The following is a 23,209-nucleotide window of genomic DNA, read 5'->3' on the forward strand; positions in this document are numbered from 1 at the left end:
TTATGCACGATAAATCGATTTTGCTAATAGTCACAGCTTTATGCGCATTCAAGTCATCAGAAGGCAGCACTAACCGTTGAAAAGGTGTCGTGGGCGAAATGTATGAAAAAATTGGAAGTCAGGTATCTTGTTCTAGTCATATTTGGTACCATCACCGGTGGACTGCAGATAGAGAACGGAACGTGGAGAAGGCTAGTGAACCACAAACTACAGGAGCTGCTTGGAGAGACATGTATGGTCCACACCACTAAAATTGACAGGTTCAGGCGAGACATGTCGTGAGGATGTCGGAAGACAGCCCGGAAAAGATCTTGAAACCTATCCGTCAGGGACGAGACGGAGAGGTTCACAGCGGACAAGATGGATCCATCAGGTGGAACACAACCTACGAACCCTACGGCAGACTGCAAAGCTGGCGAACTGCAGCCATGGACTGAGTAGAATGGAGACGACTCCAAATGCCACACCACGACTCGGGACTGTTTGGAAAGGTAAGGTACGGTACAAAACATCAGACTCGTGAAACTACCGTTGTTTCCGGATTTTGTGTACCGTTTATCTATTTTGTCAAAATGTAATTCAGATACACTAAATTTTCGTCCTAGTAACGTGCTGTTTTAAACAGATGAAATAGATCGCGCGCATCGTTCACGGTTACGGAATAAAATTTGACGACAAATCCAACCAAATGATCTTCACTTCAAAGCGAAAAAGCAAAACAAACAGTCCACTCAACCAAAATGAACCTCACCGAAACACTTTTTCACTGACACTGACCGATGCCTTGACAATCTTCGTTAACTGATAAACTGATTCTGTTGTCTTGCTTCCATCGCATGAAATACAATGAGATGTTCTGACAGTTCACTTCCATGCAAAAAGCGGGAAGGGAGAACTCTGAAAGGATTGCAAAAAAACAACGTTTATGGATGCTTCCTTTCACTTTCACTCAAGAGTGTCAACAAATATCAACCCTGGTCGTGAGTCATTGGAAGTGCACTATTGTGGGCCCCCCAAAGTGTGGTGGCCCGGGGCCATGCCCCCCCCTGCCCCCTGAATCCGGCTGTGACTATATCTCGTACAGTTGTGTACGACCGGAGGTATAAAGCAGCTTCGTATAGTGCAAGTTTTGACGACTGAAGGCTTCCTGTTGACCCGTACAATTGTGAGTACATTCGCTGGAAGTGTTTTTGCAGCCCTGTTTAATGAAGGATTCCTTCGAAATTGTGCACTTAGAATTTTATTTTTGATTCCGGATTCTAGCTGATACGTTCTTCAAAACATAAACTTCAACCTTGTTTGACTAGGTTTGAACGTTTCTCAACACTTTTACGAGTATCATGTTCGAAGAATTACATTTACAAATTATGCCAACAATGACACCATGTGATCGTTTATCTTCGACAGCACGTATGACCACACGAAATAAACAAAAGGGTTGGGATCTGTTGAACTCAGTTGTGTTAAAAAAAGTTGGCCAAATTTGCCTGATTCGAGTATGGAATTAAATTTTCTATTTAAGACCCTCTCTGTCGTACTGAATAACGTAATGATTTTTGCCGTATATTTTTGAAAAAAGGACCTGGCATCCTTGTTTGTGTCCGCTGACAGCTGTCAGATAAAGGTGTATGGAATACTACAAGGTATACAGCCCTAGGGTTGTATGAAATGATGACGTGGGACTAGATACTATAATTACTGTAATTACAGATACAATAAATTCGTTTGTTCATTAATTTACGTGTTATAACTCTCAGCAACCCCTTTCATTTTTTTCAAAAAAATGTTTGATTACACTCGAAAGAACTTCATTTACCCGGACGAACACATACGATTCACATAGATTCTCTAGGATTCCTCACATTGGATTCGTGAGCGTCCTTGAAAAGGATTCCTGAAAAAAGAATCCTCAGGAATGCCCTGTATATGGCTCTAGGATTCTTGAATAAGAATCGTGAGTGTGAATCCTCCGGATCGTGTTTGCGATTCCTTTCACGATTCCGTCACCGAGTTAAAGGTATTCTGGGTATACTTGGTGATGTTATGCCCGTAGTGTTTTTTTTTGTGCAAATAACATTTAACAATTACAACGAAGTTAATGTTTGAAAAGATTCACTTTTGTTTTTTGCTTTGCAAGACAGTTGATATAAGTACAGTCGCCGTTCGATAACTGCAAGTCTTTCAACTGCAATGCTTTTTAACTGCAAGACCGATAACTGCAACAACTTTGCAGTTATCGGACCCCAATCCGTCAAATCTAAAGTCAAAGTCATATTTGACATTGAAGTGACAAATCTCGCGGGGGGATTCTAAATGCATTCGAAAATAAAAATTGTTGAATCTCTAGAAACATTTCAAAAGGACTTTTCATTTTTCTCGACTTTTTTCGATTCCGTTTACTTGTTGTCTCTTCATTCTAGATGGGAGAATGTAGAGACAACAAGTAAAGGTATCCGGTACCATCCCCCAAAATGTTGGGGGATGGTACCGGATACCTCCAAATTTTGATAGCTCGTTGTAAGTTGAATCCAAACCCCAGCATCGAAGGAATTCTGCTACTCCCAGCAGAATGACCGAGTATACGCGGATCCAGATGTGCCTTTCAACCAACTAACACATTTTGCACTGATTACACTGGTTTATTTAAAAACATTTAACACAAACTATTTGCTTACATTTATTCACGTGACTAACTTTACAATTAACTTATAATTAAAGGAATAAATTAGCATGCGGTTCCACCGCCCATGCTATCCGGTGACTGGAAGAGTCATGGAATAAATGCAGCAGAGCTTGGCAAACTGAATCCTGCCCACATACATGCATGCCCATGCCCATGCATACTACCTGACGAAGCCGTCAGTTACCCTTTAAAATTGATTAATCAAAAAGCTATTTTAGTTTTCTGCTATTTTTTGCTACTATGATAAAAAAAATACATTTCGACATCATTGAAAACGAAAATGGTAGTGACGGACCCCCCTCTAAATTTTGGCATGTGTCAAGTGTTGCAGTTATTGAACGGCATTCGATAACTGCAATGTAAACATGTTGCAGTTAGCGAACGACGACTGTATATTATTTTATTTGTAAAGTTAAAAATAAATCTTATTGAATAGACAAAAAATTCACAAGCACTCGCCAGCTCTTACTCTTATCAGTATTTAATCAGTTATTTTAGGAACTTACTCGTTCGATATTATCTCGGTCACGATTATTCAGTGAATATCGAAGATGAAAAATGAAAATAAACCGTTGCAAAAATGTTCAATTGAAAATTGAAAAAATTGAGTAATTTATGGTTTTTATGGTAATCACATTCATGAGTAGTTTATGGTTTTATGGTAATCATATCATATTCACTTTCAATCACCATCAGTAGCAGCATTGCAGTTTTGATTGCACGCGAATAAAAGTCGTGCCCGCTGCAATGATAGACGACGATAAACTAGCGGCGCTCTGCTCCATACATACTACGCTACGGTACTGTTGCTTTTACCAGCATGTTTTCTTTCAAGACATCAGTTTCTATTACGCTCTAACAGCAGGTTTAGAAATTGTTCAAGAAAAGGGGTTGTTTCGAACTTTTAGGAAAGCCTTTACCTTCGAGACATCAAATTAGTCTAGGTTCATAGAAGCAAACATAAATTGACCTATTGGGACGGGCTATCTGTAGCACTTATTTTGCACGCCGGAATATACGTAAGCACACCTGGAGGCACTCAAATGGAGAGGCCTGCTCTCAGATCGACCATGTTCTGATCGATGGTCGACACTTTTCAGACGTTACAGACGTGAGGTCGTTTAGAGGACCAAACGTTGACTCGGATCATTATCTCATGGTATCCAAGATTCGCACCCGGCTGTCCAACGTGTTTAAATCCATCCAGTTGAACATCCAGCGGCTATCAACTGGAGAAGTGGTTAGAGTACCTGTGAAAGGTTGATGAGCAATTGAGCAGGAACAGTGGAGGTATATCCACAGTACAATCAGCATCACAGCGGGAGAAGTGTTGAATAAATCTGCAACAGCCACGTCCAATGAGTGGTTTGACGCTGAGTGCCAGCAAGCGACGGATGAAACAAACCGCGACAGAGTTCACATGTTAGCCACGGCTGTGACTCGTCAGAGCGTAGGAAGATACTGGGAAGCTAGAGCTGCTGAAAAAAGACTCCATCGCCGGAAGAAACGACAGCATTGGGAGCGTATTTTTGCGGAGGCGGAAGGTAGCTTCTCTAGGCACGATGCACAAGAATATTATTGGAATCAGGAACCGAAACGTGTCAGCCCCTGTCATGTGCAACGATAGGGAGGGGAACCCGTGCAAAGGTAGGAAGGGGAACCCGATAGCACGTAGGTGGCCAGGCATTGGAAGGAACACTTTAATGTGCTGTTGAATGGTGAAGAAAACAGCGTAGTCGAATGCAGTAGAATGGTGATTGAGGATGATGGCAAAGCTGTGAACCCACCATCCATGGACGAGGTTAAGAAAGTAGTGGAAGAACTGAGGAACTACAAGGCAGCTTGTACGGACGGCATTTCAGCCGAACTTCTTAAAGTCGGGAGCGAACAGCTGTATCGTGCTTTACACCGGATTATGCTGAGAGTGTGGCCCGATGAAGAATTGCCCTCGAACTGGTTGAAGGGTCTCATATGTCCGATCTACAAGAAAGGCCACCGCCTGGACTGTAGTAATTAAGCAGCATAACCCTTCTCAACACCGTTACGAAACTCTCTCCCGCATTCTGTTCCATAGACTGAGGCCGTTGTCGGAAACCTTTGTTGGCGATTACCAATGTGGTTTTCGCGGGGGACGCTCCACTTCGACCAAATGTTCACCCTACGACAAATCCTCGATAAATTTCGAGAGTTCAACCTGCAGACGCACCATCTGTTCATTGACTTTAGGGTAGCGTACGATACAGTTAAGAGAAATGAGTTTTGGCGAATTATGCTCGAACACGATTTCCCAACAAAACTAATTAGGCTGCTACGTGCCACCCTTGAAGGCATCATGCGTCAGGATAGCCGGTGAGATATCGGACTTCTTCGTGACGTTAGCTGGTATGAAGCAGGGAGACGGGCTGTCAAACTTATTGTCAAAATCGCATTGGAGGCTGTTATACGGTGAGCTGGGGTGCAAACAGGGCGGATTGTGTAACCAGTTGAGGTCCCGTAGTCTGCAAACCCGTACTAAACTTGCACTCTACAAAACATTAATTCTTCCCGTGGCCCTATACGGCCACTAACCATGGACGTTGAAAGAGGCTGATCGGGGAGCTCTTACTGTTTGTGAGCGTAGGATTTTGGACTAGGATTCAGCTATTTTTTGCCTAGAGAGCAGTTGAATTTGTGCCACGATTTTCGGCATAAACTGAAATTTTTGTCAAATAAAAGTTTTCGATAAAACAAACTTGACCGAGATGGCTGCCGAGTAATGGGCTTACAAAATTACAAAATATCAGAAAAACGATAAAAAATTTAGAGGCGAAAAATCTTAAACAAAACCAATATAGTTTACAAAAATTTTCACGGAGCATTCCAATTAAAAGCTACCTTCGATAATCGTTTCTTTTCTCGTTTTCGGTTAATGCAGTCATCATTCTATCGTAGAAATAAAACTGTACAGAATGACATACATTTGTGATAAAATTTATTCACCGTTACTTTATACCTTTTTTTTGTTTGAGTTACAAATGTAATGTAAATTATTACCAAATATAGGCTTTAACTTTGAGTTAGTGCTGGTAATCACTAATTCAGATTGTTTTTTACTCTTTAATTACACTAGTGTCTATACCTAGGAATTATCTTAGCTAGGGATTCAAATCGTTTAGCAAAATTATCACAGACTGTTAAAACGCAATAGTGCATTTCCGTTTAAATTCTCATAAAGAAACAATGAACTTCGAATCGAAATTGCACACAGAGATCAACGTTCGTTTTTTTTTCTAGTCACTAATGCGCGTCGACCCATCCAATCGGAAACATAATCCCATTTGACTGCAACACACCAGTCCGAAGTCACCGATTCATTACTATGGATTTTGTAGACAAGTAAATCTGGTGATCATAGATTTACGCCCTACGAAAACAATGTAAGTAAGCCCAGAGAAAGGTTCACTGTCTTCAGATTACTCAATTTTCTAAAACAGTATTACGATATCTATGTATGACAAAGGTATGTGCTATCTAACTCGTTAATGACTAAACATCCTTCTATCAATCTGCCTGCGGATGTAAATTCCATGTTACCTTTGCACTCTCTCTACGGCGTACATTATTGTTACTCTTACGGCGATTATTATTATTTACAACTGTTTGAAATTCTTCGCCCTCAACTTTTTCGGCAACAACGTTCGCATAGCTTGGGGGTTCTATACTGACAATGGTATTCGAAACAGCGGCACTGCCTCCCATCATCTGATCTCTTGTAATGAAACCCGAACTAGTTGAATATCTACCAAAATTGTAAGTGCCCCTGCGTTGATTCTTTTGGGGCGAATCTGATGGTGCCGTCGGCGCATCTATCTGCGTTGCTGGTTTTCTTTTAGGACTTTGAGATGCCTTCAGTTTTTGTGCCATTTCGTAGTAACGAATGAGATCGTAGTTTTCGTTACCATCCTCTTCGAAATAGACTGGCTTAGTGAAATGGTAACTGTTTTCATTGTAGTACGGTCTAAAGATTGGCTCTTGTGAGTTCTCAGCTAGGGCGTGATACGCGTGCGATAGTAGCCGTGGAAACCGACTTATCCAGTAATCGGTGAAGTCCTGCGGAATAGTTCCTAAGGCTTGCTGCACTTCTGGTGTAAGCTCGTGATAGTGATGTTTCTTGTTACGAACGGCCCGCAAAAGATCCCGAACGCTGTAGCCTTGATAGCCCCGGTACTTCCGCAAATCGCTGGTGATTTCCTGATCCAAGTGCAAGCTCCAATCCTCACGAACTACGAAGCGAGCATTTCGTTCTAATGTTCGCAGTGGATCTGATAAGACATCGGATTTTTCTACCCGATCGCTCACATCCTGCAGAAAGGAGAGAATTCGATCGTTGCTCCAGAAAAGAGGATGATTTCGCGCAGCACTTGCCGGTGGCCGCTTCGATTGATCAGCAGCTATCATATCGGCAATAAGTTCTTCGGCTAAAACTGACCGATTGCTAGGTTTGCCATCTGCATGCAAGGCGAACAACTGATACTCGTTTGAGAGAATGTTTGCTTGCCTTTTTAGGTTATCGCCAAAAGGATGATATCCCTTAGAAAGAACGTAGTAAAATACACAACCCAATGAGAAGATATCGACAGAGGTAGTAGTTCTGTGCCCTCGCTGCATTTCCGGCGCAATCCATCCGTCTGTGCCCGTTACTCCCGAGCGCCTCGAAAAACTTGTTTTACCATAGTTCAACTTTTTGCAGAGACCAAAATCAGAAATCATAGCTCTAACCTGGTTTTTGTTGTCTGGTAGTGAAAGCAAAATGTTCTGCGGTTTTATGTCTCGATGGACAATGTTCAGTGAATGTAAATGCATTAGGCCACTGGTTGCTTGCGATAAAACTTCCAACGCGGAAATTTGCTTTTGAATAGTTTCGGCAAACTTAGCGTCTACGTAATCCTGTAGAGTTGCAGCACACAATTCGACGGCAATATACCGAAACTGTCGATCCTGTTCAGTGCAAAAATATCGAACAACATTCTCATGGGCATCACTTTCCCTAAGCAATGCCACTTCTCTATCAGCCAGCGTGAAGCACCCAGGCAGAATACGTTTTACAGCTACTTCTCGTTTCTCGAACTTTCCCCGGAAAACGAATGTTCCCTCACAGCCCTTTCCCAACACATCTTGCGTGTTGAAGTGGATCTTACCCACCCGGATCTCACCGTCCCCAAAATCGACTACTTCTGCGTAATTGCTACCGGTGCTCCGATTTGAGTTCGTTTGCGATCCATTCTGACTCTGCTCTTGCAAAGCTTTCATTTGCATATGAATGTACCAGAAACCAAACACCACAATCCCGAATAACGCTACAAACATTATAGTCGGCAGCTTATTAGGTTGAGCATCTAGCCACAACTTAACGTCTCTATACAACCGACCTATCAAAGCACTCATGCTGAGATCACTAAAAACTGTCGTTCCATTTAACCCTCGTACATCGTCTGTTTGTATTCCAATTGTTTTCGTCTCTTCCTCCTGCTGTTGTTTGTCCTTCGGCTTCGGTAGCCCATTAAGGTCCAACAAAACCGTCGATAGTTGACCGTTTTTGTAGAAACTTCCTGGGCCTCCTGGTGCAATGTCCAGCTTGACACTATCGTCTGTTTTTGGCGGCTGATAATGCCCCAAAATAATAATATTGTCGTTCTGAATGTGAGCCGTTTCGGTTGCAATCAGTTCCTTTCCCGGCGCTTCGCCCGTCCGGGGACCGCCCAGAAGATTAACCGTCGGCTCCGACGGCAATGTTGCGGTATTTTTGTCCACCAACGACGGAATGGCGTACACGTTGTTCAAAGCTTCCCCCACGTAGACGGTCGGGCTATGAAAGTGGAAATTATTTACAAATCATCTTATATGGAGTCATTCCCATTTGATTACTTACAACAACTTTAAATTATCGAAGTTACCGTCCCGTGCGCGCTCATTGATCTCCTGCAGCACCTCATCGGAAACCGTTTGAAATGGAACACTTAGCAGTCCTTCCGATCCAAGCAAAAATACAGCCACAACTGGGCTGGACAAATCGTTCTGCCACAGCGGGGTTCGTTTTTTCTGCTCAAAGGTTGCCGTCAGCCCTGACGAACTGCTTGTGAGGTGAAGGAATTCTGTGAGGATGAAAAAAAGGTTAACACGATTATAATATATGCAACTACCAGGTTTTGTACTAAAACAATAAATATCGCAATTTTAATTCATCAGAACAGTACCTAGGGTTTCGAATGTTAACCGGATTTGGTTCAGAAAATTATATTTTATTATTTGAGATTATTTTTTCTATCGGGGATTTATTAAAATGAATAACTCATCTAAACGCTTCACCCCAGAATAATCATAAAAGTCCATTTGTGGAACAAATCCGATACCTTACCAGGCTCAACTAAAGGATGTTGCGATTAAAATTTGATCGACTTGGCTTGACACAGTTCTTTTGAACATACATACCCTTTAACGGGTGTAAGTGCCTCGACTTCGTTTCGACGTCAAAGTACTTCAAGTCATTGAGGCTTTTAATTATTTTTTTATAACTGCAGTACCATGTAACACCTTCCCCCTGATGATATATCCATATTTAAATTTCGACGCCTTTCTGCCATTGCGAATTGATGTGTGAATGAGCTGAATTGAGTTTTTAATTGGGAGAATAGCGAGGCTCTGAAGAGCGGAAATTGCATCAGACGAACAGAATCCAATAGAGCTTCATAGTACTAAAGAGGCACAAGGAACAAATCATTCGATGAATGTGACCGCGTCTGCGTGTTGAGGATCAAGTGCTCTTCAACAACAGAATAAACGCGACGATAAGCCCAATAACATGTGAAGGAACGGTTGTACGAATATTTAGACAAAACGAGGGTGTGCCCGAAATGTAATGGGATAATTATTGTGCCGTACAATAATGATTGGAAAGCGAAACTCTATTGAGAACCAAATGATAACGACCTAGAGCTGATAAAATTTGCTGCAACTAGAGATATGGCTATCTGTAGCACCTATGATTGGCATGTAAAAATATTAGAAGATATATTGAGAAACTCCCGGCTGCTGAAAACGTGATGTCATAGATATCAAGTCCTTTAGAGAGTCCGTATTGATAGCGACTAAGTGACAAAGAAATATGCGTCTTAGCAACCGGACAACGAAAGCTACAGATTAGAAAAATCCAGTGGCCGTAGTGGGCGATTATTCAATTACTGCAGACGGAAAATTTAGCGTCCAATACATGGTGAAACGACGAACTGCGTTGACCCATGTGAAGTTTGAAAATAAATTTATTTACCAAATGTAATCAGACCTGAGTAGTGACAGTGGTCTAGACTGGACATGTAGCACGAATTCCTGATAAAGGAAAAGCACCGAAAAATGGTTCAGGAGATAATCTAAGCGAGGTTGTTTAAAATCAAGACCAGCTGCTTAGTAAACTGTCAAATGAAACGAGTTTTCGGTAGTGGCTTAAATCGAGTAAACAGCATTGCCTAGGTAGGAGATTTCGATGCAACTAACAGTAAAGGCTGCCTAAATTGCGGAATTTCAGCCCCATCGTGTTTAGCTATTACTTCATTACCTCATTTTAACAAATTACCCTCTAGTGCCCAATGCCGCCTTTCAGCGGGCTTCAGTCAAACCTCTAAAAAGCTTCAATAAACACTTAAAAAGTGTTCATAATGATTCATAGTGATTTTGCCGAAGCCCGTCTAGAAATTAACTTGGGCACTAGAGGGTTAAACTCACGAATGATTATTAATTTTGTCACAAAAATAAAACTAGAAATTTCACTGGTGGCAGCTTTTGTCAACGCCTGGAAGAAGCATGGTACACATAAATTCTCAAGAAAGAGTTAAACTTGATACCAGCTGGAAGAAATCTCATGATTAAACTTTTACGTACCTATCGATTGGAACATCAGAAGTGAGCAGAAAATTAAACGTTAATTAGTTTTACATAGGCTCTTTTTTAGCAAGAAAACGTGTTTGGAATGCGATGAAAAATATTTTAAAATATCATACAAACTGAATCACATGTTTCATCGAAAACGTTGCAATTGTTGACCAACAATTTGCCATAAAATTGAAGAAGCGACCAGCTGAATTAAATTAAATGCAAATAAGCAAAAATGTGAGTGTTATTGTATTCTAAAAACACAAGCGATAACTGTATAACTTGATGCTAAATGAGCATAATAACCTTTTCCTGATAAGCAAGCCAGAACTGACAGAACATTTGCTTGCAATTTCCGTCCAGCTTGATGAGTCCAGATGAGTCTGAATAAATTATCAACTGCAGGGGATTCCTACGATTAATATAGTAACAAAACCCAGGCAATAATAATCAAATTCTGTAACGCATGGGGAAATCCCTCAACCAAACTTATCAACCAAAATAGCCTGTTTCCTTGACTTTTTCGACCACGTAGATGAATAATTTATAGCCGCTACAGTGGGCTGCAGATTGCAGCGACACACGAATTGTGTCAAGAAAAATTAGAAAAGAAATCGAATGTTGAAATGTACCTTTGTCTAATCAATATAGTTACAACTCAACAACTGCTTTTATCGGTACGTTCCCAAGAAGACATCCTTATCAAAACAACGAGGTAAAAAAGCACATGGCAAACTTACCGTACTCTTTTGTAAGCTCCGGTGCCATCGTGTGGGACGTATAATCGAAAAACGTCACATTCCAGGGTTTTGAATTCCTCTCTGTAGCTAAACTATCGTACATCATTACAGTGTACTGCGTGCGGCCCAAATAAACTGCCCGTGAGGTGGCCCAACCTATGGACTCTGCTTTGTCCCGATCGAGTGGCGCACCGAAGCCGAGTACTTTTTCCCGGCGACCGGTTTTTGGATCGATTAGAAACCAATCGTCACTCTTTTTGCCAGAGTACAATATACCGTCGTTGGAACGGCATGGAGCACTGGCCACCAACTGAGGTATGGTGTATGGCAGCTTCTTCAGGCCGCCCTCCGGGTTTCGGTACGTATAGAGACTACCATCTCTTGGATCCGGCAGATAATGTGGGTTCATTTCAGACAGCGAGGGAACCCGTATAGCCGGCTCATCTGCAATTGACCAGCGTATTTCCCCAGACAGTGGGTCAATCGCAGTCAACCCTCCACCCAAAGTGGAAAAAACCAACAAGGTTTCTTCATCTTTTGCAACAGCCGTGCAATCCTGCAACAGAATAGAGAACACCAAAATATTAATTGCTATGAAAATGTTATCGCGCTTTTGAATTATGCTTGTGTAGGTTCATTGCCCCTCTTAGCTCAATTAGCACATACTCAAAGGTATTCAGAAATGAATTAAACAAACACGAGTTGATACACCGTCATTTCAAAGCGGGATCGTTACTACCCATTTCATCAGCACCTTTGCTGTTACATAGAAATTCAGCTTATCTGTTGTACTCGAGTGCCAACAGAGCAGTATTTTTTTCATTCTGCAAAACGCAGTATACTCTATGTGTGCCCTTGTCCAGACGCCCCCTTTTCTAGTTCTATTTACTCACCTCATTACGATGTGACGCAATTCCGTCATTAACTACTTGTAACACTACGAACAGGATCAACAACAAAAAGTTCACCATCCTGCCTTCTCTCCAAATCAGCCCCATAATGACTGCTATATCCTTGATATTGTGAAATACAAGCAAATAAATTCATTCACATTCACTTTTAGTCGCGCTCAATGGGGGATCTTTCGTGAAGAGATCCAAATTCTACAACACTTTCTATTACGCACTAAGATTGTTTTAGCCCAAATCATTACACCTGCCGCAAGTATTTTGATCACACAGTGCTTTGCAAGTTAATATTCACGAAGCCTGTTATTCTTCAGTGATAACAATCAAAATGTCTAATCGCGAATACAAAACACAACTTCCGGATAAATTGAAAGATTGACACAAACTGCCAGTGAATGCCATTGCCAACAAACAAGAAAATGTTCGGCTCGAAAACGAAACGAAACGAAAAAGAGAAAGAAAATGATTAAACTGTCAGTTGACATTAGTGACTGTCATTTGACATAAATAATCTTTATTTTTTTTTTAAATATGCATCGTGAATTTGGGTACAAATTGTAAACTATAATAAATTTTGAAACAGTTTCCAGAAAGCAATTCAATGTACAGGCGTTGCTTGCACACTTCAATCCGCTCGTTAGGTAAACTTGTTCCGACCAACTTAAAAGGAAAGAAAAAAAGTTCACAGGAATGGCTTACGCGGCAACTGAACGACCCATTCGTAGAGCGGGCTAAAATGATGAACTACAGGTAACTGGCATCACACATCCCTTTTGAGTGTACCCGCAATTGAAGTAACGGAATTTACAGATGTCGAAGTGCTTTCAAGTTACTCGAAATCGATCAGAAATATGGAATTATAAAACCAGGTTCGGTCGTAATCGACTGTGGAGCGGCACCTGGATCATGGTCTCAAATAGCTGTTAAACAATCCAATGCGGATGGATTGAACAATGGTAAACCGAAGGGTCTGGTGATCGGAATTGATCTGTTGCAAATCTATCCAATTGAGGTTCGTACTGAATACTTGATGATGTCGGGTTAATTGCCAAGTTCTCTATTTTAGCATGCCACAATGATGGGAAACATGGATTTCACGAGACCGGAAACACACGACAAAATTCGATCTATGTTAGGTAATAGGCGCTTGGATGTGGTTCTTTCGGATATGGCACCCAATGCGACAGGTGTTCGCTCATTGGATCAGGAAAACATCATCACCCTGTGCTATTCTGTGCTACGTTTCGCTATTCTTATGTCCTCGCCGGATGCATCGCTGCTAATGAAGATCTGGGATAATGCTGAGGTTCCGATACTAGAGAAAAACATCCAGCAGTACTATCGCATGGTCAAACGAATCAAACCTCGTGCTAGTCGGAGTGATTCGGCGGAAAATTTCATTCTAGCCCGCGGATTCGTTGGTGCTGAACAACGGTAGCACTGATGTTTAGAGGTAAGGAACGAAGCAAGTTTTGAATATAATTAGTCAATTGAATTCAACAACTAAGCTACTTAATCCGAATCCAACATGCCAATTCGAAACAAAAGAGCGTAGGCTAACGAAACCTTATAAATACGACATAATCTTTCAAATACCTGCTTTCGAAATTGAGCGAAATAACTTATTTTTAAACTTTGCTTTGGAATACGTCTTTTTTTTCTACACTGGCGTACATTTTGTAAAATTGGAGATGAAACTGGCAAATGTTTCGGTAGATCCTAAACGATAATAACAGCATAACAACATTATGGATAACAATATCCAATACAGGGCGGCGAAAAATTTTTCAAAACCAAACTTCCTGATTTTCCTTGATATTCCCTGGAATTAAACATTATTTTCCCTAATATTTTCCAGCATTCGGCACAAAAAAGTGCAGCGTAGATTAACGCATTTCCAAAATCCCAGTCGAATTAGCCGTTTATGTTAAAAATTTAGTTTTTGCACTAGAAAGTCGTTTAAAAAAGAATCGCATTTCGGTTAAATTTTTTTCTTGAATATTTTTCAGATATTCCCTGATTTCCCTGAACAAAAATAAATGTCCTGACATTCCCTGATTTTCCAGATTTTCGACACCCTGCAATGTTTTTTTCTGTAGAAGCCTATGACCACTGCTACCATTTCAGTTGGTTGGTTTCAAGGACAAATTTACGCGAATAACGAACCAATCACATGCGAGCATGCCTAGCACAGACGACATGAATAGACACCAACCATTCACGGTGACATTCTCCATATCAGCATAAAAAATGACAGAATCTCCCCGTTCTAACAGCTCAATTAATGTTTGCTTCATGAACTTAGACTAATTTAATGCCTCGAAGGTAAATATTTTTCAAAAAGCTCGAAACAGCCTTTTTTCTTGAACAATTGGTTAATCTGCTGTTAAAACTGCTAAAAGCTGATGTCTTGAAAGAAAACATGCTGATAAAGGTAACAGTACCGTAAGCGTAACGCCGCTGGTCTATCGTTGCACCGTACAGGATTTCTATTCGTGTGCATTCAGGGAAAAACTGCGATATTGACGTCTCGTTATCGTCGATGTGATGTCAATGATAGAAAAACGATAAATAATGAAATATATCAACCAGTATCGTATAATATTACTGATATATTTCTCTTAAAAATAAAGTTGTCTAGACCCTAGGTAGAGGAAATATATTAATCATTGTTACTGTAAATGTCACATCAAAACGGGTGTGCTGTATGATTTAGCAAGGCAGTTTTTCGTTTTGGTGTGACAATTGCCATAACGGTGAGTTTTATATCGGATCTCTTGTATTCAGCTTTCCATGAGCGGTAATGGCGGATAGATTCGTCATATGAAAGATTTTGTCAAACGACTAGTTCAGTGGATATTTTCATTGAACTAAAACTAATTTAATGAAAATTTGCTTCGAGCTTTTTTAGTTCAATAGAAACATCCGTTAAACTTTGGCAAAATATTTTATATGTCAAATCAAGCCGCCATTACCGCTCGTGGAAAACAGGATGAAGAGATTGGTAACCGCTTACATTTCCGGACTACTTCGTGATTAGGGCGAATCTTACAATGACAACAAAACTCAAAAAAGGCAAAGAAAGTTTTCAATCACTAAATCAAATCCTAAATCACTATTGAACAATATGTTTGTCATCCATATATTCTAATAAAAGCAAAATTGCTCTAGCTTTGTACATGGTAAACCTAAAACTTGAATTTCAGTCGCTTTACATAGTATATTGTGCATTTAAATAAAAATGATCAAATCGTCGCTGATGATCTGGCAGTCAGGCTCACTTCCGATGTTTATTTTTGTTGTTCTCGCAACACTGCAACCATATTATTATTATATTATGTACCTTGCATACTTTTGCATCATTATTTATGAACAATTATAATAGCTAAATTATGACTCTCCAGCATCACTGCTTTACAGTGAAAAGTAACCTCGTTGTATTTTCTACGTGACGATTGCGTTATCGAATTCAGCCAATCAGCAGCCGGTTAAAATTGGTTGAATGTAACGGTGACCAGCTGTCACGTCTTGTCTTAGGGTTCAACAAAAGCATCCAACTAAGCGACTTGAAAATAAAAAATAGGAGAATTTTTTTATTGGGAAATGAACGATTTTATCGATACTATCGATAGATACCGATACTTTTGTACTCCCTAGCGAACCTATACATTAGAGAAATGACAATACACTCACCGTTAAGGCAACTGTCAACATCAAAACGGGCGAGCTGTATAATTTTGCATTGCCGTTATCCGTTTTGATGTTGACAGTTGCCTTAACGGTGAGTGTCTTGTCATTTCTCTAATGTATAGGTTCGCTAGTACTCCCACACTTCTTCCTTTTAGTTTTATTGCTTATTTAGATGCCGAAACGTTAAGGTCAATGCCAAATCTCGTTTTATGAATTTATTACAAGTGAATCTTCAATAGTGAATCGTAAAAATCCGTACAAATTGTTTTATTTTCAAAGCTAAAGTTATTATTTGTTAAAAAACAGGGCATCTGGTAGAAAAGTGAACCACGTGTATACTCGCTGACAGTCGCAACAAAACCAGTAATGGATCAAACAAAACTCAAGGAACTCGGTATTAAGTTGTTCGAGATCAATGCGTTCAAGTTTGGCGACTTCAAGATGAAGGTCGGCATTAACTCGCCGGTTTACTTCGACTTGCGGGTCATCGTCAGCTATCCGGATGTGATGGTATGCACCTAATTTACTATACATCGGCAAGTAGATCGTGTCTTTGTATGCGCATTTGCTCTTATATTTCTTTCAGAACGCAGTCTCTGATTTGCTGACCGAGTATATTAAACTAATCAAAGTGGACACGGGAGTTCATCTTTGTGGTGTACCATACACGGCACTGCCCGTAGCGACGCTAATTTCAATTAAAGCCGACAAGCCCATGCTGATTCGACGAAAAGAAGCGAAAACCTACGGCACGAAGAAGCTGATTGAGGGGAAATTCAACGCCGGTGACAAGTGCCTTATTATCGAAGATGTCGTAACTTCGGGTTCCAGCATATTGGATACGGTGAATGATTTACGAGCGGAGGGTAAGTCCTGTTTTCAATTATTCAATTCAATTATTAAAACGTCGAATTTAAATTGATCTAAACCCTAAAATGTATACATATATTTTAAAATTACATGTACTTGATGCAATACGGTGATAACGAACGGTAGCAATTAGATAAGTAATAGTCGCTCAATGGCCCTTGATAAAAGCTCGTACTAAATCGAGAGATCAATGTTATGAATGACAAACTCCAAACTGAAGGCTTTTGAATGAAGATAGCGACATATTATTAAATTACACACCGTCAGAATAATAAACATTATACATTTTTCTATTGTAGGACTAATCGTGACAGATGCCATAGTGGTAGTTGATCGCGAACAAGGTGGCTCAAAAAATACCGAAGAGAGCGGAGTCAAAATGCATTCACTATTTACATTGTCCTTCCTGCTGAATGTACTGCATGAAGCAGGTCGCATCGAAGAAAGCACAGTGTTGGCTGTATCCAAGTACATCAAGGCCACACAAATTCGAAGTGATGGATCGTTTATGAAGAACGGAACACAAGTTGTCAACTTATTGAACCGCATGGGAATGACCTTTGAAGCGCGAGTCGATTTGGCCAAATGTGCACTTAGTAAGGATTTGATGAAGCTCATTGCCACTAAGAAAACTACGCTGTGCCTAGCCGCTGATCTAACTAACTCAGAGGAAATTTTGAACCTCGTAGAGAGAGTTGGTCCGTATATCTGTCTCTTGAAAACGCATATCGACATCGTTGAGGATTTCAGCGAAAATTTTGTTAAGTCGCTCCAATCGCTGGCCAAGAAGCACAATTTCATGATTATGGAGGATCGCAAATTTGCTGATATTGGTAACACAGTCTCACTTCAATACGCCAGCGGCCCATTCAAAATATCGACCTGGGCGGACTTAGTAACGGTACATTCGCTTCCCGGCCAAGGCATCCTGAAAGGCCTAAAATCAGTGCTAAATGATGTTACCCAGGAGAGAGGTGCCTTTCTTCTAGCAGAGATGAGTTCTCAAGGAAACTTGGTTACACCGCAATATACTGCAGCCACGATGAAAATGGCCACAGAAACGGATGTTGATTTCGTCGCTGGAATTGTTTGCCAGAGCCCAGAGCTGGTCTCCTTCCCAGGTTTACTGCAACTAACACCCGGAGTTAAGATTGAGGAAGGAATTGACAGCTTGGGACAGAAGTACGACAGTCCCGAACATGTGGTCAAAGTTAAGGGAGCGGATATTTGCGTTGTGGGCAGAGGTATTCTGAACGCAAAGAACCAAACAGACACGGCAAAACTCTATCGAGATAGACTATGGACAGCGTACTGCGAACGAGTTGGATTAAATGAATAGGCATGGATTGCCTAGCATAGCAATCGAATGTTCCTTGAGCTTCAAGAGCTTCAAGATTAGAGCTGTAGATTAATTTGATTGTTCAAAATAGCTACCTGACTGTTGGAAGCAGAAACTATATTTGTGAAACCATTCCTAGTTTTGTATTCAAAATTTTGAAACGAATCTGATAAATATATAAAATTTACCGCAATTCAATCAGAAGTTTATTTTGCATTACGAGATATTTGGTGAATGAGACATTCTTAAACTTGCACAAACCTAAATTAAGATTAACCTTAGATTTTATTAAAAAATATGTATGTACACTTTAAAATTACCTAAATGTACCACATTGAACATTACCTGGATAGCATAGCATGTGTTAGCTGTCCGCAGAATTGCGATAATATTGTTATAATGTTCTAAACTTTATACTATATGGCATGATGACCATACAAAAACACCAATGCACAGTATTTAGTTAGACGTCTTGTCGTCTTTATCGATAAGCAGCTGTTTCAGTTGAGCCTTGTTTATGATATTGAGTACATCCATCTGCGTTGCGTAGAACAGGTAGTCATCCCTAATAGATGCCATCTGTGAGGTGACGAATCTGCCCAAACTGTGGCACCTATCACCGTCGACCGCAACCTCACAGACCTCACTTTTGCGACCAGCACTACAGTCGGCTCCACTATTGGACTGAACTGATGACTCATCAATTCCCGACTCGATGTGAGGTTGCTTTGGGCTCCTCAGCTCCTCCGAGGTACTCAAATCGAGCTTACGTTTCGGGACCACCGTGTTGGCTTGTGTGATTTCGTAGATTACCTCTTCTTTGTCGCTACCATTCTGCAGCTTAGAGTCGCTTGAATCCGTCTTAATAACTGCGTTAGAAAAATGTTTTGATAAATCCAATAGTTAAAAGTGTATAAATTGTTACCTGTACCTTTAGGAGCACTTTGGATTTCGTAGATAATTTCGGATTCTCCATCGAAATCGAGCGATTCCTCAGTGTAACTCTCAAATTCCCCCTCTGATGGCTGATGGCTAATCGAAAGTTTGATTTCATCTTCTTCAACTGCTGAGCGGGGCTTAATGTGAATCTTCAAGAAGGACAGATAATTGTACCACCAGACGGTCGGAACATATCTTTGGCCATTACTCTGCTTCCGCTTCAGTTTACTCAGCTCTTGGCCAAATTGGGTTCTCATACTTTGTATTTTCCGCAAAATATCGTTGGTAGTCGTTCCGGGACGATGGTCCTCTAGCATGTCTATAATAGTGTTTAGGGCTTTCTGGCGTTCCGTCTTATTGTAGTATTTCGAGTGACGCATATCATACAGGATCGGATGCTCTCGGTAGAGTTTCAAAAGAACCTCCAAAGCTGGTCGCTTCCACTCTGCACTTGCCATGTTTCTGTTATCAGAATGCTGAATGCAATGTTCTATACTCAATTGCGCCAATTAAAACAGTTTTTATCAACACCTTACTTGCACACTACTAAAAATTGTTTGAAATATTTTGAGCTCTTCGCAGCGAGTTTGTTTCATACACAGGACACAACACAGCTTGCTTGCAAACAAAATGGAGACGAATTGAATAGGGTGTCTGCACCTGTGTTTGTCAATCGATACACATTGATTAAAAATGAAACTTCAGGAATATATTGGCTTATATTATCAGCTAATGCATTTGATTGGTAAGCTGGTAAAACAATTCTTGGTTTATCACTCAAAAAAAATTCTAATCCAACACCCAAACTGAACAAACAACAATAGCTTGCCAAGAACAGTTACAGCGCCTCCAATACCACAACTTGCATTACGGTCAGATGAATTGTCAGGGACACTTTGTAAATTACGTTATGAAAATTTGTACATTTAAAAATTCGCTGTCTACGTATCGCAAAAGCAGTTATTTACCTAAAAGTGTGTGTTCACCCTGAAATAAAGTGTCCATTCTAATAGAGCCAAAATAAATATGGGAATCCTGTGAAGGAAACCCAAATTCACTTCACCTTGGTATCATAAAATATCCGTACATCTGTATCTATAAGAAAAATGTTTGTAAAAGATATCTGTACAGGAAACATATGAACACGATTTCACAATTTTTTTTAGCATTCTTTAACTGAATAAAATTATTTTGATTCCTTATAAATATTCAAATTCAAGGCAATAAATGTTATAATGTTTATATAATTGAATGACAACTTTTAAATTACTGTAAAACCAGATATTTTTTTGCTAAAAGCTATAGTTACTTTTATCAATAACTTGTAAATACAGAAACATCTTTATATGTAGTATCTCTGCTTGGCAGCTGTGGGATGCAGACAACCAGACAAAAAGCTAACAATAATACTGATTTAAAAGTCAATGTTTCGTCAATGTAAAGTTGATGATTAGTCTTCTAGAATATGGTAGTAGTAACCATAATTAACCGTGAATACTTTTATCAAAATGTGGTCGTGTCTAGGATCCCACCGTCTTTCTCTTTTTAATTACGTCATTTTTTACCAACCCACAAACACCCACACGACAACACCCATTTTTCGCTGACGTTCATACAATCAATTCAGTGCACAGCAGATCTCACTACACCTTGGATACAACGTTAGGTTGAGTGCGATAATGTTGCATGCCAGCACGACTTTCGTACAGTAACGCAAATATGTATGCAAAGAAATGTTTTAATTTTCAATCATAACTCTAAAAATTTGTACACAATTGCCGTATTTTAATTATAAGTAAAGTATGAAGTTGTTGAAGTAGCTGGGTCAAAATCCAACAAACGTTATTGGTAAATGATTTTCTTTTATAAATTAAAATTTTAGCCACATTATCACGTTGCTATTTGAATAATAATCTTAAAACCATTTTCGCATATTAACAACTTTATTCATTACAATGCTATTTTTTCTTCAATTTTTTCTTAACTTGAAACCGATCCAACACATTTTTCGATTCCAGAGGAATAAAGTCTGGCGTCTCAACCGGGTCACTCTCGTGTTTTAAAGCCTTTTTAGCCTCCACAATTTCCTGTATGGCCTCCTTCCGTTTGGACTCTTTCACGATTTGTTTGTTCCGGAAGCGTTTCGCTTTCGACATACGATTTTTCATCCGAGGTTCAAAATCAATTTTCGGAGGTTTCATGGTTAGCAGCTTGGTCTTTGCTTCCACTCGATCCTTCATTGTAGGTATATCCACCTCTCCGATTTGAGAAGGATTAAGGGAAATGAACTCCGACGGAATCTTTTCCAGTAGACTGTGTACTTCGTCTTCACGTCTTTGTGAGAGCGTTTGGAACGGATTAGCTTCCAGGGTATCAAAGTTTGGTTCTCCAGCTCCCGGAACGATGATCGACGTAAAACCAGTGCCTGTAGCAATTCCCAATATATCTTCGTATGGGCAAAAGCGAAAATTACTGATAGTCGCGGGCAAACGCTGCCTTAAATATGGCCGAAGATTTTGTTGAACCAGGTTTGGTTTGTTGAAAATCTCACAAATGTTTCCCATTGAAATTGCCATTAACCGTTTCTGCGACATATCAATACCGGAGGCGGCGGTTTGTAGTTTGTAGGTCGTTGTAGGGCCGTCAAGTTGGCGTATATCCCATAATCTGATTGTTCGATCCAAGCCTGCCGTTGCCATAGTTATTCCGCTGGGATCTACAGTAACGGCCGTAAGGGGCATCGAATGACATAGCATTTTGGCTAAGGGCTGATTCTGCGAAGGAGCCCACATGGAAACGACACCTTTGGAGTTTCCGACACATGTCACAGCATTCCACGGGTTTTGACACATCATACTGATGTTACCCATTCGACAGTTGTAGCATGCTACCGTTTTTCCTATGGATATATCCATCCAGGATAAATAACCTTCTTCGTTAGCTGAATTCAGCAGAAAATGATGTGGAAGATATTCTAATCGAGTCACACGATTCATTCCTTTTATGCAGTGTATTTCAGTTCCTTTACTATCGTACACATGGACCCAGTTTTTCTGCGCCACGGCAAACATTGTTTGATTCATCAACCAGGTGACATCATGAACCGATTCCATCACATTCATCTCGCAGAGTAGTGATTTACGAACCCAGTTGAATGCCGCTACGTGTCCTTTTTTTCCACCCAGCAGCAGATATGTTCCATTTTTAGTGTACCGCATACGATAAGGACCAAACTCCAGCTGCAAATTAAAGTGCTTGGCGGCTGTAGTGATGTCAACGTTTTTAACGATTTCCGCTTGGCTAATCTCGGTGGTGACTTCATCATCGTCTACTTCCAGGTAACCTTCATCCTCGTTAAGCAAAATTTCAGCTCGAGCTGCCTGCTCCGCAGCAAACTCTATATTAATTTCTCTGCGTTGCTGATTAATCTTTTGAAATTTACTTTTAACACCTTTAAGGCTTAGTCCGTCTCCTCGGGCATGTCTTTTGAGCGCTTCGGGGTCAACAGGAACTTCAGCATCCTTTTTACCTATACCTCCCTTGCGGTTCCTACCAAATGCACGCTCTCTCCTATCATTGACTTGTATTATTTTAATTAAGCCGTGGAGGGGCTTCTCCTTTGATTTAGATTTATCTTTCTCTTTTTTAATTGCAATTTTTGGCTCACCACTCGCGTCATTACCATCTGTCGCAGCAGCGGAATCGAAGTAACGTTTTTGTTTCTTACCCTGTAAAGCGATGTTTGTGGAGGTTTAAAAATAACATGTAATGTTTTTTATTCTTACCATTTCGGAATTCTATATTATAAACCAAAATTTGTATCACAACTTTTAATTTAACTGCACGATCATGCTGATGCCGCACCGCATGTTGCTTGTTTTGAAGTTTTGACATTTGTTGATTGTGTTCGTTCGTTATATAGAGTCGTCTATAGTGAAAGTTCGGCAATTTAGCGGACTGTTCTAAAACCAATTTATTTAGCACGTGTGCGAAAGCTGTTGCTCTTTTCCTGTTGCTTAAATCGTTCCCGCATAAACAAATACCATACACGAATTGTTTCTCGTATAGTATCTTAACCATTTATAAAACAGTCACATAACCATTTACATACCATATCAGCTTCAGTTTTGACCATCTA

At 40.2% G+C, this 23,209-nt stretch overlaps 5 protein-coding genes across 6 annotated transcripts; 2 read left to right on the top strand and 3 right to left on the bottom strand.

Moving 5' to 3' along the window:
* Positions 1 to 5,637: 5,637 nt before the first annotated feature.
* LOC129729037 (serine/threonine-protein kinase/endoribonuclease IRE1) lies at positions 5,638 to 12,635 on the bottom strand. Its single transcript, XM_055687514.1, has 4 exons — positions 12,219 to 12,635; positions 11,326 to 11,881; positions 8,592 to 8,814; positions 5,638 to 8,528 (listed from the first exon to the last, which is right to left on the bottom strand). The coding sequence occupies exons 1-4, from the start codon at positions 12,321 to 12,323 to the stop codon at positions 6,224 to 6,226; spliced, it is 3,189 nt and encodes a 1,062-aa protein (XP_055543489.1). The 5' UTR covers positions 12,324 to 12,635; the 3' UTR covers positions 5,638 to 6,223.
* A 100-nt stretch (positions 12,636 to 12,735) lies between these two features.
* Positions 12,736 to 16,369, top strand: LOC129729040 (rRNA methyltransferase 2, mitochondrial). Its single transcript, XM_055687519.1, has 4 exons — positions 12,736 to 12,983; positions 13,044 to 13,245; positions 13,300 to 13,686; positions 16,230 to 16,369. Exons 1-3 carry the CDS (start codon positions 12,835 to 12,837, stop codon positions 13,669 to 13,671), a joined length of 723 nt encoding a protein of 240 aa, XP_055543494.1. The 5' UTR covers positions 12,736 to 12,834; the 3' UTR covers positions 13,672 to 13,686; positions 16,230 to 16,369.
* Positions 16,039 to 18,330, top strand: LOC129729038 (uridine 5'-monophosphate synthase). Of its 2 annotated transcripts, XM_055687516.1 has the most exons (4): positions 16,039 to 16,168; positions 16,230 to 16,433; positions 16,510 to 16,789; positions 17,093 to 18,330. In XM_055687516.1, exons 2-4 carry the CDS (start codon positions 16,290 to 16,292, stop codon positions 18,130 to 18,132), a joined length of 1,464 nt encoding a protein of 487 aa, XP_055543491.1. In that variant the 5' UTR covers positions 16,039 to 16,168; positions 16,230 to 16,289; the 3' UTR covers positions 18,133 to 18,330. The 2 variants fall into 2 exon arrangements, with proteins under 2 accessions (XP_055543491.1, XP_055543490.1); XM_055687515.1 differs by having other exon boundaries at positions 16,111 to 16,433.
* A 68-nt stretch (positions 18,331 to 18,398) lies between these two features.
* Positions 18,399 to 19,919, bottom strand: LOC129729039 (uncharacterized). The gene is made up of 2 exons (XM_055687518.1): positions 19,058 to 19,919; positions 18,399 to 19,001 (listed from the first exon to the last, which is right to left on the bottom strand). Exons 1-2 carry the CDS (start codon positions 19,527 to 19,529, stop codon positions 18,592 to 18,594), a joined length of 882 nt encoding a protein of 293 aa, XP_055543493.1. The 5' UTR covers positions 19,530 to 19,919; the 3' UTR covers positions 18,399 to 18,591.
* A 1,063-nt stretch (positions 19,920 to 20,982) lies between these two features.
* LOC129731769 (WD repeat-containing protein 46) lies at positions 20,983 to 22,978 on the bottom strand. Its single transcript, XM_055692016.1, has 2 exons — positions 22,857 to 22,978; positions 20,983 to 22,799 (listed from the first exon to the last, which is right to left on the bottom strand). Exons 1-2 carry the CDS (start codon positions 22,857 to 22,859, stop codon positions 21,030 to 21,032), a joined length of 1,773 nt encoding a protein of 590 aa, XP_055547991.1. The 5' UTR covers positions 22,860 to 22,978; the 3' UTR covers positions 20,983 to 21,029.
* Positions 22,979 to 23,209: the final 231 nt, after the last annotated feature.

The sequence above is a fragment of the Wyeomyia smithii genome, chromosome 3 (genome assembly GCF_029784165.1).
Source record: "Wyeomyia smithii strain HCP4-BCI-WySm-NY-G18 chromosome 3, ASM2978416v1, whole genome shotgun sequence".
In the NCBI taxonomy this organism is placed as follows: Eukaryota; Metazoa; Arthropoda; class Insecta; order Diptera; family Culicidae; genus Wyeomyia; species Wyeomyia smithii.